Here is a 16,009-nt window from a genome sequence, read left to right as displayed (position 1 = left end):
ACCCCAAAACAATACTTGAACTCACAATAAATGGATTAGGCAGTCAGTGTCTAAAGTCACTGTGGAAATGTGTGATCAGCATGACCTATATGAAGTGATAGAAGCAGTTGTAAAAAAAATTGCATTTCGGAGGGCAACATGCCCATGAAATTCTCCTTTTTTATCCCAGTTAAATCTTCATTTCTAAAAATTGAATCGGAAAGCTTCAATCCATCAAACTCTGTGTCACGTGCTGATCTCTCTTCCTCCACAGGAATTTGCATTCATTGATAGAAGCAGTTGTAAAAAAAAAATGCATTTCGGAGGGCAACATGCCCATGAAATTCTCCTTTTTTATCCCAGTTAAATCTTCATTTCTAAAAATTGAATCAGAAAGCTTCAATCCATCAAACTCTGTGTCACGTGCTGATCTCTCTTCCTACACAGGAATTTGCATTCATCCACCCCAGATGGGACTCGAACCCACAATCCCTGGCTTAGAAGGCCAGTGCCTTATCCATTAGGCCACTGGGGCACTTGCTGAAAATGAAGTGGATAGCAGAGAGTGGTTTCGACCGATCGTACACGTGGCTAAAGTAGACATCACGCTTCCGCTTCGCTTCTGTAATCAGCATGACCTGTACAAACTGACAGAAGCAGTCAAAAAATAATCACGGAGGGCACTGAGACATGCCCATGAAATTAAGGTTTAATATTTCTGTTTCCACTTCATTGCTAAAGCAAACTGAATAGCAGAGGATGGTTTCGATCCATAAATCACTTGGTTAACTGCCCTGCACACTTCCACTTCATCCCTCCACTTTCAGGTACCCCAAAACAATACTTGAACTCACAATAAATGGATTAGGCAGTCAGTGTCTAAAGTCACTGTGGAAATGTGTGATCAGCATGACCTATATGAAGTGATAGAAGCAGTTGTAAAAAAAATTGCATTTCGGAGGGCAACATGCCCATGAAATTCTCCTTTTTTATCCCAGTTAAATCTTCATTTCTAAAAATTGAATCGGAAAGCTTCAATCCATCAAACTCTGTGTCACGTGCTGATCTCTCTTCCTCCACAGGAATTTGCATTCATTGATAGAAGCAGTTGTAAAAAAAATTGCATTTCGGAGGGCAACATGCCCATGAAATTCTCCTTTTTTATCCCAGTTAAATCTTCATTTCTAAAAATTGAATCGGAAAGCTTCAATCCATCAAACTCTGTGTCACGTGCTGATCTCTCTTCCTCCACAGGAATTTGCATTCATTGATAGAAGCAGTTGTAAAAAAAATTGCATTTCGGAGGGCAACATGCCCATGAAATTCTCCTTTTTTATCCCAGTTAAATCTTCATTTCTAAAAATTGAATCGGAAAGCTTCAATCCATCAAACTCTGTGTCACGTGCTGATCTCTCTTCCTACACAGGAATTTGCATTCATCCACCCCAGATGGGACTCGAACCCACAATCCCTGGCTTAGAAGGCCAGGGCCTTATCCATTAGGCCACTGGGGCACTTGCTGAAAATGAAGTGGATAGCAGAGAGTGGTTTCGACCGATCGTACACGTGGCTAAAGTAGACATCACGCTTCCGCTTCGCTTCTGTAATCAGCATGACCTGTACAAACTGACAGAAGCAGTCAAAAATTAATCACGGAGGGCACTGAGACATGCCCATGAAATTAAGGTTTAATATTTCTGTTTCCACTTCATTGCTAAAGCAAACTGAATAGCAGAGGATGGTTTCGATCCATAAATCACTTGGTTAACTGCCCTGCACACTTCCACTTCATCCCTCCACTTTCAGGTACCCCAAAACAATACTTGAACTCACAATAAATGGATTAGGCAGTCAGTGTCTAAAGTCACTGTGGAAATGTGTGATCAGCATGACCTATATGAAGTGATAGAAGCAGTTGTAAAAAAAATTGCATTTCGGAGGGCAACATGCCCATGAAATTCTCCTTTTTTATCCCAGTTAAATCTTCATTTCTAAAAATTGAATCGGAAAGCTTCAATCCATCAAACTCTGTGTCACGTGCTGATCTCTCTTCCTCCACAGGAATTTGCATTCATTGATAGAAGCAGTTGTAAAAAAAATTGCATTTCGGAGGGCAACATGCCCATGAAATTCTCCTTTTTTATCCCAGTTAAATCTTCATTTCTAAAAATTGAATCGGAAAGCTTCAATCCATCAAACTCTGTGTCACGTGCTGATCTCTCTTCCTCCACAGGAATTTGCATTCATTGATAGAAGCAGTTGTAAAAAAAAAATGCATTTCGGAGGGCAACATGCCCATGAAATTCTCCTTTTTTATCCCAGTTAAATCTTCATTTCTAAAAATTGAATCAGAAAGCTTCTATCCATCAAACTCTGTGTCACGTGCTGATCTCTCTTCCTACACAGGAATTTGCATTCATCCACCCCAGATGGGACTCGAACCCACAATCCCTGGCTTAGAAGGCCAGTGCCTTATCCATTAGGCCACTGGGGCACTTGCTGAAAATGAAGTGGATAGCAGAGAGTGGTTTCGACCGATCGTACACGTGGCTAAAGTAGACATCACGCTTCCGCTTCGCTTCTGTAATCAGCATGACCTGTACAAACTGACAGAAGCAGTCAAAAAATAATCACGGAGGGCACTGAGACATGCCCATGAAATTATGGTTTAATATTTCTGTTTCCACTTCATTGCTAAAGCAAACTGAATAGCAGAGGATGGTTTCGATCCATAAATCACTTGGTTAACTGCCCTGCACACTTCCACTTCATCCCTCCACTTTCAGGTACCCCAAAACAATACTTGAACTCACAATAAATGGATTAGGCGGTCAGTGTCTAAAGTCACTGTGGAAATGTGTGATCAGCATGACCTATATGAAGTGATAGAAGCAGTTGTAAAAAAAATTGCATTTCGGAGGGCAACATGCCCATGAAATTCTCCTTTTTTATCCCAGTTAAATCTTCATTTCTAAAAATTGAATCGGAAAGCTTCAATCCATCAAACTCTGTGTCACGTGCTGATCTCTCTTCCTCCACAGGAATTTGCATTCATTGATAGAAGCAGTTGTAAAAAAAAAATGCATTTCGGAGGGCAACATGCCCATGAAATTCTCCTTTTTTATCCCAGTTAAATCTTCATTTCTAAAAATTGAATCGGAAAGCTTCAATCCATCAAACTCTGTGTCACGTGCTGATCTCTCTTCCTCCACAGGAATTTGCATTCATTGATAGAAGCAGTTGTAAAAAAAATTGCATTTCGGAGGGCAACATGCCCATGAAATTCTCCTTTTTTATCCCAGTTAAATCTTCATTTCTAAAAATTGAATCGGAAAGCTTCAATCCATCAAACTCTGTGTCACGTGCTGATCTCTCTTCCTCCACAGGAATTTGCATTCATTGATAGAAGCAGTTGTAAAAAAAATTGCATTTCGGAGGGCAACATGCCCATGAAATTCTCCTTTTTTATCCCAGTTAAATCTTCATTTCTAAAAATTGAATCGGAAAGCTTCAATCCATCAAACTCTGTGTCACGTGCTGATCTCTCTTCCTACACAGGAATTTGCATTCATCCACCCCAGATGGGACTCGAACCCACAATCCCTGGCTTAGAAGGCCAGTGCCTTATCCATTAGGCCACTGGGGCACTTGCTGAAAATGAAGTGGATTGCAGAGAGTGGTTTCGACCGATCGTACACGTGGCTAAAGTAGACATCACGCTTCCGCTTCGCTTCTGTAATCAGCATGACCTGTACAAACTGACAGAAGCAGTCAAAAATTAATCACGGAGGGCACTGAGACATGCCCATGAAATTAAGGTTTAATATTTCTGTTTCCACTTCATTGCTAAAGCAAACTGAATAGCAGAGGATGGTTTCGATCCATAAATCACTTGGTTAACTGCCCTGCACACTTCCACTTCATCCCTCCACTTTCAGGTACCCCAAAACAATACTTGAACTCACAATAAATGGATTAGGCAGTCAGTGTCTAAAGTCACTGTGGAAATGTGTGATCAGCATGACCTATATGAAGTGATAGAAGCAGTTGTAAAAAAAATTGCATTTCGGAGGGCAACATGCCCATGAAATTCTCCTTTTTTATCCCAGTTAAATCTTCATTTCTAAAAATTGAATCGGAAAGCTTCAATCCATCAAACTCTGTGTCACGTGCTGATCTCTCTTCCTCCACAGGAATTTGCATTCATTGATAGAAGCAGTTGTAAAAAAAAAATGCATTTCGGAGGGCAACATGCCCATGAAATTCTCCTTTTTTATCCCAGTTAAATCTTCATTTCTAAAAATTGAATCAGAAAGCTTCAATCCATCAAACTCTGTGTCACGTGCTGATCTCTCTTCCTACACAGGAATTTGCATTCATCCACCCCAGATGGGACTCGAACCCACAATCCCTGGCTTAGAAGGCCAGTGCCTTATCCATTAGGCCACTGGGGCACTTGCTGAAAATGAAGTGGATAGCAGAGAGTGGTTTCGACCGATCGTACACGTGGCTAAAGTAGACATCACGCTTCCGCTTCGCTTCTGTAATCAGCATGACCTGTACAAACTGACAGAAGCAGTCAAAAAATAATCACGGAGGGCACTGAGACATGCCCATGAAATTAAGGTTTAATATTTCTGTTTCCACTTCATTGCTAAAGCAAACTGAATAGCAGAGGATGGTTTCGATCCATAAATCACTTGGTTAACTGCCCTGCACACTTCCACTTCATCCCTCCACTTTCAGGTACCCCAAAACAATACTTGAACTCACAATAAATGGATTAGGCAGTCAGTGTCTAAAGTCACTGTGGAAATGTGTGATCAGCATGACCTATATGAAGTGATAGAAGCAGTTGTAAAAAAAATTGCATTTCGGAGGGCAACATGCCCATGAAATTCTCCTTTTTTATCCCAGTTAAATCTTCATTTCTAAAAATTGAATCGGAAAGCTTCAATCCATCAAACTCTGTGTCACGTGCTGATCTCTCTTCCTCCACAGGAATTTGCATTCATTGATAGAAGCAGTTGTAAAAAAAATTGCATTTCGGAGGGCAACATGCCCATGAAATTCTCCTTTTTTATCCCAGTTAAATCTTCATTTCTAAAAATTGAATCGGAAAGCTTCAATCCATCAAACTCTGTGTCACGTGCTGATCTCTCTTCCTCCACAGGAATTTGCATTCATTGATAGAAGCAGTTGTAAAAAAAATTGCATTTCGGAGGGCAACATGCCCATGAAATTCTCCTTTTTTATCCCAGTTAAATCTTCATTTCTAAAAATTGAATCGGAAAGCTTCAATCCATCAAACTCTGTGTCACGTGCTGATCTCTCTTCCTACACAGGAATTTGCATTCATCCACCCCAGATGGGACTCGAACCCACAATCCCTGGCTTAGAAGGCCAGGGCCTTATCCATTAGGCCACTGGGGCACTTGCTGAAAATGAAGTGGATAGCAGAGAGTGGTTTCGACCGATCGTACACGTGGCTAAAGTAGACATCACGCTTCCGCTTCGCTTCTGTAATCAGCATGACCTGTACAAACTGACAGAAGCAGTCAAAAATTAATCACGGAGGGCACTGAGACATGCCCATGAAATTAAGGTTTAATATTTCTGTTTCCACTTCATTGCTAAAGCAAACTGAATAGCAGAGGATGGTTTCGATCCATAAATCACTTGGTTAACTGCCCTGCACACTTCCACTTCATCCCTCCACTTTCAGGTACCCCAAAACAATACTTGAACTCACAATAAATGGATTAGGCAGTCAGTGTCTAAAGTCACTGTGGAAATGTGTGATCAGCATGACCTATATGAAGTGATAGAAGCAGTTGTAAAAAAAATTGCATTTCGGAGGGCAACATGCCCATGAAATTCTCCTTTTTTATCCCAGTTAAATCTTCATTTCTAAAAATTGAATCGGAAAGCTTCAATCCATCAAACTCTGTGTCACGTGCTGATCTCTCTTCCTCCACAGGAATTTGCATTCATTGATAGAAGCAGTTGTAAAAAAAAAAATGCATTTCGGAGGGCAACATGCCCATGAAATTCTCCTTTTTTATCCCAGTTAAATCTTCATTTCTAAAAATTGAATCAGAAAGCTTCAATCCATCAAACTCTGTGTCACGTGCTGATCTCTCTTCCTACACAGGAATTTGCATTCATCCACCCCAGATGGGACTCGAACCCACAATCCCTGGCTTAGAAGGCCAGTGCCTTATCCATTAGGCCACTGGGGCACTTGCTGAAAATGAAGTGGATAGCAGAGAGTGGTTTCGACCGATCGTACACGTGGCTAAAGTAGACATCACGCTTCCGCTTCGCTTCTGTAATCAGCATGACCTGTACAAACTGACAGAAGCAGTCAAAAAATAATCACGGAGGGCACTGAGACATGCCCATGAAATTAAGGTTTAATATTTCTGTTTCCACTTCATTGCTAAAGCAAACTGAATAGCAGAGGATGGTTTCGATCCATAAATCACTTGGTTAACTGCCCTGCACACTTCCACTTCATCCCTCCACTTTCAGGTACCCCAAAACAATACTTGAACTCACAATAAATGGATTAGGCAGTCAGTGTCTAAAGTCACTGTGGAAATGTGTGATCAGCATGACCTATATGAAGTGATAGAAGCAGTTGTAAAAAAAATTGCATTTCGGAGGGCAACATGCCCATGAAATTCTCCTTTTTTATCCCAGTTAAATCTTCATTTCTAAAAATTGAATCGGAAAGCTTCAATCCATCAAACTCTGATCTCTCTTCCTACACAGGAATTTGCATTCATCCACCCCAGATGGGACTCGAACCCACAATCCCTGGCTTAGAAGGCCAGGGCCTTATCCATTAGGCCACTGGGGCACTTGCTGAAAATGAAGTGGATAGCAGAGAGTGGTTTCGACCGATCGTACACGTGGCTAAAGTAGACATCACGCTTCCGCTTCGCTTCTGTAATCAGCATGACCTGTACAAACTGACAGAAGCAGTCAAAAATTAATCACGGAGGGCACTGAGACATGCCCATGAAATTAAGGTTTAATATTTCTGTCTCCACTTCATTGCTAAAGCAAACTGAATAGCAGAGGATGGTTTCGATCCATAAATCACTTGGTTAACTGCCCTGCACACTTCCACTTCATCCCTCCACTTTCAGGTACCCCAAAACAATACTTGAACTCACAATAAATGGATTAGGCAGTCAGTGTCTAAAGTCACTGTGGAAATGTGTGATCAGCATGACCTATATGAAGTGATAGAAGCAGTTGTAAAAAAAATTGCATTTCGGAGGGCAACATGCCCATGAAATTCTCCTTTTTTATCCCAGTTAAATCTTCATTTCTAAAAATTGAATCGGAAAGCTTCAATCCATCAAACTCTGTGTCACGTGCTGATCTCTCTTCCTCCACAGGAATTTGCATTCATTGATAGAAGCAGTTGTAAAAAAAAAATGCATTTCGGAGGGCAACATGCCCATGAAATTCTCCTTTTTTATCCCAGTTAAATCTTCATTTCTAAAAATTGAATCAGAAAGCTTCAATCCATCAAACTCTGTGTCACGTGCTGATCTCTCTTCCTACACAGGAATTTGCATTCATCCACCCCAGATGGGACTCGAACCCACAATCCCTGGCTTAGAAGGCCAGTGCCTTATCCATTAGGCCACTGGGGCACTTGCTGAAAATGAAGTGGATAGCAGAGAGTGGTTTCGACCGATCGTACACGTGGCTAAAGTAGACATCACGCTTCCGCTTCGCTTCTGTAATCAGCATGACCTGTACAAACTGACAGAAGCAGTCAAAAAATAATCACGGAGGGCACTGAGACATGCCCATGAAATTAAGGTTTAATATTTCTGTTTCCACTTCATTGCTAAAGCAAACTGAATAGCAGAGGATGGTTTCGATCCATAAATCACTTGGTTAACTGCCCTGCACACTTCCACTTCATCCCTCCACTTTCAGGTACCCCAAAACAATACTTGAACTCACAATAAATGGATTAGGCAGTCAGTGTCTAAAGTCACTGTGGAAATGTGTGATCAGCATGACCTATATGAAGTGATAGAAGCAGTTGTAAAAAAAATTGCATTTCGGAGGGCAACATGCCCATGAAATTCTCCTTTTTTATCCCAGTTAAATCTTCATTTCTAAAAATTGAATCGGAAAGCTTCAATCCATCAAACTCTGTGTCACGTGCTGATCTCTCTTCCTCCACAGGAATTTGCATTCATTGATAGAAGCAGTTGTAAAAAAAATTGCATTTCGGAGGGCAACATGCCCATGAAATTCTCCTTTTTTATCCCAGTTAAATCTTCATTTCTAAAAATTGAATCGGAAAGCTTCAATCCATCAAACTCTGTGTCACGTGCTGATCTCTCTTCCTCCACAGGAATTTGCATTCATTGATAGAAGCAGTTGTAAAAAAAATTGCATTTCGGAGGGCAACATGCCCATGAAATTCTCCTTTTTTATCCCAGTTAAATCTTCATTTCTAAAAATTGAATCGGAAAGCTTCAATCCATCAAACTCTGTGTCACGTGCTGATCTCTCTTCCTCCACAGGAATTTGCATTCATTGATAGAAGCAGTTGTAAAAAAAATTGCATTTCGGAGGGCAACATGCCCATGAAATTCTCCTTTTTTATCCCAGTTAAATCTTCATTTCTAAAAATTGAATCAGAAAGCTTCAATCCATCAAACTCTGTGTCACGTGCTGATCTCTCTTCCTACACAGGAATTTGCATTCATCCACCCCAGATGGGACTCGAACTCACAATCCCTGGCTTAGAAGGCCAGTGCCTTATCCATTAGGCCACTGGGGCACTTCCTGAAAATGAACTGGATAGCAGAGAGTGGTTTCTACCCAATGTACACGTGGCTAAAGTAGACATCACGCTTCTGCTTCGCTTCTGTAATCAGCATTCAGTAATCGGCACTGAGACATGCCCATGAAATTATGGTTTAATATTTCTGTTTCCACTTCATTGCTAAAGCAAACTGAATAGCAGAGGATGGTTTCGATCCATAAATCACTTGGTTAAATGCCCTGCACACTTCCACTTCATCCCTCCACTTTCAGGTACCCCAAAACAATACTTGAACTCACAATAAATGGATTAGGCGGTCAGTGTCTTAAGTCACTGTGGAAATGTGTGATCAGCATGACCTATATGAACTGATGAAAAACTGCATTTCGTGGGCAACATGCCCATGAAATTCTGATCTCTCTTCCTTCACAGGAATTTGCATTCATCCACCCCAGATGGGACTCAAACCCACAATCCCTGGCTTAGAAGGCCAGTGCCTTATCCATTAGGCCACTGGGGCCAATACAGTCCCTCATTAATGCTACTCTGTTATCTTTATTTCAGAAGAATAACTCCCTCTGAATAGGGAGAGGCATTTTCAAACCCCAAAATAATGTGATCCAGCTCATGTTTCTTAAAATAGCCATCACTGCAGGAAGAGCATAGGAAAGTTCAGTATGTCTTATACCTATACAGGAGGAGATAAGCAAAGGCACATCCGCCAGCACCTCAGCCCAGTGCAAGCAGCTCAAAATGGCTTAAAAGGTCTTAAAAAAAACATATACCTATAACATCATAGCTTGTCTCTACTGGAGGGGTAACAGTGCCCTGGGGTTACAGGAGGACCAGTAAGTTAAGGATTGTGGGACTCTTTCAGATGCCATCTCCGTACAGGATAATCTGGCCACAGGGCCACGTATATCTGATGGGTTTTAATAAATGGAGGAATCGATAAGGAGGACTCGATAAGGGTGAGGGAGGGAACGTAACTACTAGATGATACTGTTGGATAAGATCTATGGGACGGTTTCCTAGACACAGATTAAGGGCAGTCGTGGACTAAAAAGCATGTTAAAAAGAGCTGTGGTGATTAATTAGTTATTAAGATACCTTAATAAAAAATGACTCAGGTAAAAGTCACCCAGTAAAATTCTACTTGAGTAATAGTCTTAAAGTATTTAGTATTTAAATATACTTAAGTATCAAAAGTGAATCTCTACATTGTTTCAAATTCCTTATAGTAAGCTAACCAGATGGCGCAATGTTATTGTTTTTTGAATTTACGGATTGCCAGGGGCACACTCCAACACTCGGAAATAAAATAAACAAAGCATTTGTTTAGTGAGTCCGCAAGGGTTGTTATCTTGATGAGTGCGTGAATTGGACAATTTTCCTGTCCTGCTAGGCATTCAAAATGTAACGAGTACTTTTGGGTGTCAAGATTTTTTTTTTTTAAGTACATCATTTTGAAGTAAAAGTAAAAGTTGTCCAAAATCTAAAATAGTAAAGTAAAGTACCAATTTTTGTTTTTACTTAAGTAGTACTCTAAAGTATTTTTTACTTAAGTAGTACTATAAAGTATTTTTTACTTAAGTAGTACTATAAAGTATTTTTTACTTAAGTAGTACTCTAAAGTATTTTTACTTAAGTAGTACTCTAAAGTATTTTTACTTAAGTAGTACTATACAGTATTTTTTACTTAAGTAGTACTCTAAAGTATTTTTACTTAAGTAGTACTCTAAAGTATTTTTACTTAAGTAGTACTCTAAAGTATTTTTACTTAAGTAGTACTCTAAAGTATTTTTACCTAAGTCCTTTACACCACTGAAAAGGAGATTCTCCAGGCTTAATCTGTGTCAGGGAAACCATCCTTATATGAAAATGATTAACCCATATTCTTCTCTAAACCATTTAGCTTTCTTATTGAGCATCATGTTATTTAGATCTGTATGGAAATCAAGTAAAGTGTCAAACTAAATGTTTTTGTATTTACCAGTACCATTACAAATCTTTATCAAACATGTTTTAGTTTAAAGTACAGTACATCGAACATAGAAAACGTAACATTTGAAATGATTTGCACTTTTAAGACAATGGAAAATACAGCAATTCCCATCAAGCATTTATGAAAAACAAACTTAGAAAATTCTAGACTTCTAAAATATAAATGGCAAAATTTGCGCTTTAATTAGTGTGATACAAACTGCCCTTTTTCAAAACTTCACCTCGGAGATCATCTTCTTCGGAGACACAAAGATATTGACAGGCTCGATCATGTTTTCAATCACGCGTTTTCCATAGCAAAGGTGTCTGTGCGTCATCTCTCCCCCAGTTATCTTCTCTCCTTTACAGTGTACTGTATGTATATATATATATATATATATATATATATATATATATATATATATATATATATATATATATATATATATCGTGATTAGTCTGTCATATCACTGTCATTGAATCCAGTATAGAAACAAAATGCAGTACAAAAACAAAGCTCCGCCCTCTGGGCTCAGCTGTTCTGAAACATGGTCCCAGTCCAGTAACAACCCATAGCGCCTTCACTCTAACCCCTAGCCCCTTCACTCATGTATTTCTGAAAGTATTGGATAGGGCATCATGTGCTTGTGGTCCAATATTCGACACGATTGTGTTCAAATGCTTTTGAAGTCTGGAACAATCTACAAACAATAAGATTTTAGCTAAACGTTGCTAACAATAAAGTTAGCTAGCTTGCTTAACATTTAAAATATGGTCTAACTAGTTGCGTTATTCACATTGATACATTTGTAAATGTTCAAAAAAACGATTTGTTGTCATCTTTTGGTTGAAAAGGTGAAAAGGTCAGCGGTGAAAGGTCAGACGTGAACTCGGCACCTCGGGTAAAAAACATTTTAGCTCAAGTGAAACTTCCCAGTCGGAATTCCAAACTTCTGAAAACTCCAACAGCACGTGAACCATTAGTACCATGGTAGTAGGTCCAACTTGCCCTCTGATAGACTGGGTGAAATGTTACATATAGCTTATACTTGACAGGTCTACATCAAGTTAGAGCTAGGTGCTAGTGTTCTGGACGGGGCCAAGGTGTCTCCCCTGTCCTTGTTTTGCTATTATTGATGTTGGAGCAGCAGTGAACATCACAGGTGGTGGAAGAGTGTTCTTTATATCAGTTCCAGAGACAGACGTTGCTTGTGGAATAGCAGCTGGATCTGCTGCCGGCGGGGGAGAGGTACAGCTTGCCGTTGGGGCAGATGCACAGCTCGTACACAGTCTGTTTCTGAGAAGCTGCGTCTGAGGACGGGGAGTAGACACCAAGTGGAAGAAAGCTCCCCAGTCGGATCGCGTTTGCATCTAAAAAGATCTGATTGGAAAATAGAATCAGGATTTGATATTTTGTCTAGCCTAAAGCAATGATACATTCTCTGAAAGGTATATTCATACCAATTCTACTAAATAATGATATGTGAATGGGGGTGATTTGAGTGCATTGGGAATAGGGGAGACCCGGTACAACTGTAACAGGCTAAATTATTCAGATTAGGAAACACTTAGACAGCTGTTATTCAATGTGCCAATGTTAGTGTCTCTACATGGCTAATATATGTATATTTGTTTTTATTTTTGTATTACTGACCTCTGGAACATTATAGACATACAGTATATCATTTTTATCAGTAAGATGAAAATAATAATTGTTGTATTTTCTCACAAGACTAATTAGTAAAGTATCCTATGCTTGGGGTTAGTTGTAACGCAGTGTTTACAACTAACCCCTTGTTACCACTTACCTCTTACATAGAACTGTATACAGGATACAGTATAGACACATTTTATTTCTATGTATTTCTTCCACATCCATCTGCATTCAATATGTTTTTTTATTTGATTTTCTAAAGCATTTCATGTCTGGATTTCACTGTTTTGGACTGTTTTTCTCCTGTCTCACACTCACATGTATTGCTATGTATCAGAGTAGCTCACAGATCACTGCACCTGTACATAGCCCATCTGTAAATAGCCCATCCAACTACCTCATCCCCATACTGTATTTATTTATTAATCTTGCTCGTTTGCAACCCCAGTATCTCTACTTGCACATTCATCTTCTACACATCAATCACTCCAGTGTTTAATTGGTATATTGTTATTAGTTCGCCACCATGGTGTCACGCCCTGGCCATAGAGAGGTTTTTATTCTCTATTTTGGTTAGGTCGGGGTGTGTGACTAGGGTGGGCATTCTAGTTTCCTTATTTCTATGTGAGTGTGGTTCCCAATCAGAGGCAGCTGTCTATCGTTGTCTCTGATTGGGGATCATATATAAGTTGTCATTTTCCGTTTTAGTTTTGTGGGATGTTGTTTTCTGTTTTGCGTCTGTACCTGACAGAACTGTTCGCTTTCGTTTTCGCTTTGTTATTTTGTTTGAGTGTTTTTTTTAATAATAAAAATAATGAACACTTTCCACGCTGCGCTTTGGTCCACTCCTTCAAAACGAGAGCCGTTACACATGGCCTATTTATGTCCTTATACCTCCCTCATCTTAGCTCATTTGCACACACTGTACATATGCTTTTTTCTACGGTATTATTGACTGTATGTTTGTTTTACTCCATGTGCAACTCTGTGTTGTTGTATGTGTCGAACTGCTTTGCTTTATTCTTGGGCCAGGTCGCAGTTGTAAATGAGAACTTGTTCTCAACTAGCCTACCTGGTTAAATAAATGTGAAAAATATATATTTTTGTTTAATTACATGTACAAAAGTCTTGATAATTAGAAAATATTTAATGTTCCTGTTTAAAAATGGAAACTATATTCATATTAGCATAAATTAACAAATTACATGATAATTATGTTTTTTCAAAAGTTGGTCGTCTTGGTTACCATGGATATGAATAGTGACAGTGGAGAACATCAAATCCAAAATCAAAGTTTATTTGTGACGTGCGCCGAATACAACAGGTGAAATGCTTACTTACAGGCGCTAACCAATAGTGCGGAGAAAAAAAAAAAGGATGTGTGTGTGTGTGTGTGTGTGTGTAGGTAAGTTAGAAATAAACAACAGTAAAAAGAAATTTGAAAATAAGAGTAGCAAGGCTATATACAGACACTGGTTAGTCAGGCTTATTGTGGAAGTACAGTGCCTTGCGAAAGTATTCGGCCCCCTTGAACTTTGCGACCTTTTTCCACATTTCAGGCTTCAAACATAAAGATTTAAAACTGTATTTTTTTGTGAAGAATCAACAACAAGTTGATTTTCTTCAGCAGGGACAGGGAAGATGGTTAAAATTGATGGGAAGATGGAGCCAAAGACAGGACCATTCTGGAAGAAAACCTGATGGAGTCTGCAAAAGACCTGAGACTGGGACGGAGATTTGTCTTCCAACAAGACAATGATCCAAAACATAAAGCAAAATCTACAATGGAATGGTTCAAAAATAAACATATCCAGGTGTTAGAATGGCCAAGTCAAAGTCCAGACCTGAATCCAATCGAGAATCTGTGGAAAGAACTGAAAACTGCTTTTCACAAATGCTCTCCATCCAACCTCACTGAGCTCGAGCTGTTTTGCAAGGAGGAATGGGAAAAAATGTCAGTCTCTCGATGTGCAAAACTGATAGAGACATACCCCAAGCGACTTACAGCTGTAATCGCAGCAAAAGGTGGCGCTACAAAGTATTAACTTCAGTTTTTGATTTGTTAAAAAAGTTTGAAATATCCAATAAATGTCGTTCCACTTCATGATTGTGTCCCACTTGTTGTTGATTCTTCACAAAAAAATACAGTTTTACATCTTTATGTTTGAAGCCTGAAATGTTGCAAAAGGTCGCAAAGTTCAAGGGGGCCGAATACTTTCGCAAGGCACTGTATGTATATGTGGGTATAGTTAAAGTGACTATGCATATATGATGAACAGAGAGTAGCAGTAGTGTAAAAAGAGGGTTTGGCGGGTGGTGGGACACAATACAGATAGCCCGGTTAGCCAATGTGCGGGAGCACTGATTGGTCGGGCCAATTGAGGTAGTATGTACATAAATGTATAGTTAAAGTGACTATGCATATAAGATAAACAGAGAGTAGCAGCAGCGTAAAAGAGGGTTTGGGGGGTGGCACACAATGCAAATAGTCCAGGTAACCATTTGGTTACATGTTCAGGAGTCTTATGGCTTGGTGGTAAAAACTGTTGAGGAGCCTTTTTGTCCTAGACTTGGCACTCCGGTACCGCTTGCCTTGCGGTAGTAGAGAGTATAGTCTATGACTTGGATGGCTGGGGTCTTTGACAATTTTCAGGGCCTTCCTCTGACACCGCCTGGTGTAGAGGTCCTGGATGGCAGGCAGCTTTGCCCCAGTGATGTACTGGGCCGTACGCACTACCATCTGAAGTGCCTTGCGGTCTGAGGTCCAGCAATTGCCGTACCAGGCAGCGATGCAACCGGTCTCGATGGTGCAGCTGTAGAACCTTTTGAGGACCCATGACAAATATTTTTAGTCTCCTGAGGGGGAATAGGCTTTGTCGTGCCCTCTTCACGACTGTCTTGGTGTGTTTGGACCATTCTAGTTTGATGTTGATGTGGACACCAATGAATTTGAAGCTCTCAACCTGCTCCACTACAGCCCCGTCAATGAGAATGGGGACGTGCTCGGTGCTCCTTTTCCTGACGTCCACAATCATCTCTTTAGTCTTGGTTACGTTGAGGGATAGGTTGTTATTCTGGAACGACCCGGCCAGGTCTCTGACCTCCTCCCTATCGGCTGTCTCGTCGTTGTCGGTTATCAGGCCTACCACTGTTGTGTCGTCAGCAAACTTAATGATGGTGTTGGAGTCGTGCCTGGCCATGCAGTCGTGGGTGAACAGGGAGTACAGGAGGGGACTGAGCACGAACGCCTGTGGAGCTCCAGTGTTGAGGATCAGCGTTGCAGATGTGTTGCTTCCTACCCTCACCACCTGGGGGCAGCCCGTCAGGATGTCCAGGATCCTGTTGCAGAGGGAGGTGTTTAGTCCCAGGTTCCTTAGCTTAGTGATGAGATTTGAGGGTACTATGGTGTTGAACGCTGAGCTGTCGTCAATGAATAGCATTCTCACATCAGTGTTCCTTTTGTCCAGGTGGGAAAGGGCAGTGTGGAGTGCAATAGAGATTGCATCATCTGTGGATCTGTTTGGGCGGTATGCAAATTCAAATCAAATCAAATGTTATTTGTCACATTCACATGGTTAGCAGAT

At 40.3% G+C, this 16,009-nt stretch overlaps 1 protein-coding gene and 11 non-coding genes across 12 annotated transcripts in view; all 12 read right to left on the bottom strand.

The window, feature by feature from the left end:
• Positions 1–441: 441 nt before the first annotated feature.
• Positions 442–514, bottom strand: trnar-ucu. The gene has a single exon. It is a non-coding gene; the product is annotated as a tRNA-Arg (tRNA).
• A 906-nt stretch (positions 515–1,420) lies between these two features.
• trnar-ucu lies at positions 1,421–1,493 on the bottom strand. Its single transcript has one exon. It is a non-coding gene; the product is annotated as a tRNA-Arg (tRNA).
• Positions 1,494–2,400: 907 nt separating this feature from the next.
• Positions 2,401–2,473, bottom strand: trnar-ucu. The gene has a single exon. It is a non-coding gene; the product is annotated as a tRNA-Arg (tRNA).
• Positions 2,474–3,552: 1,079 nt separating this feature from the next.
• trnar-ucu lies at positions 3,553–3,625 on the bottom strand. The gene has a single exon. It is a non-coding gene; the product is annotated as a tRNA-Arg (tRNA).
• A 735-nt stretch (positions 3,626–4,360) lies between these two features.
• trnar-ucu lies at positions 4,361–4,433 on the bottom strand. Its single transcript has one exon. It is a non-coding gene; the product is annotated as a tRNA-Arg (tRNA).
• A 906-nt stretch (positions 4,434–5,339) lies between these two features.
• On the bottom strand, positions 5,340–5,412 carry trnar-ucu. The gene has a single exon. It is a non-coding gene; the product is annotated as a tRNA-Arg (tRNA).
• Positions 5,413–6,148: 736 nt separating this feature from the next.
• trnar-ucu lies at positions 6,149–6,221 on the bottom strand. Its single transcript has one exon. It is a non-coding gene; the product is annotated as a tRNA-Arg (tRNA).
• A 550-nt stretch (positions 6,222–6,771) lies between these two features.
• trnar-ucu lies at positions 6,772–6,844 on the bottom strand. Its single transcript has one exon. It is a non-coding gene; the product is annotated as a tRNA-Arg (tRNA).
• A 735-nt stretch (positions 6,845–7,579) lies between these two features.
• trnar-ucu lies at positions 7,580–7,652 on the bottom strand. The gene has a single exon. It is a non-coding gene; the product is annotated as a tRNA-Arg (tRNA).
• Positions 7,653–8,730: 1,078 nt separating this feature from the next.
• On the bottom strand, positions 8,731–8,803 carry trnar-ucu. The gene has a single exon. It is a non-coding gene; the product is annotated as a tRNA-Arg (tRNA).
• A 432-nt stretch (positions 8,804–9,235) lies between these two features.
• On the bottom strand, positions 9,236–9,308 carry trnar-ucu. Its single transcript has one exon. It is a non-coding gene; the product is annotated as a tRNA-Arg (tRNA).
• Positions 9,309–11,225: 1,917 nt separating this feature from the next.
• The window catches only part of LOC110500769 (zeta-sarcoglycan-like), a 50,911-nt gene continuing 46,127 nt past the window's right edge, over positions 11,226–16,009 (bottom strand). The window contains exon 8 of the mRNA XM_021578301.2: positions 11,226–12,152. Within this exon, the coding sequence (XP_021433976.2) occupies positions 11,958–12,152 (195 nt within the window). The 3' untranslated portion in view covers positions 11,226–11,957. The remainder of the gene's footprint in view (positions 12,153–16,009) is intronic.

This window comes from Oncorhynchus mykiss, chromosome 21 (genome assembly GCF_013265735.2).
Source record: "Oncorhynchus mykiss isolate Arlee chromosome 21, USDA_OmykA_1.1, whole genome shotgun sequence".
Lineage (NCBI taxonomy): Eukaryota > Metazoa > Chordata > Actinopteri > Salmoniformes > Salmonidae > Oncorhynchus > Oncorhynchus mykiss.
This window is presented reverse-complemented; position numbering and strand designations above follow the sequence as displayed.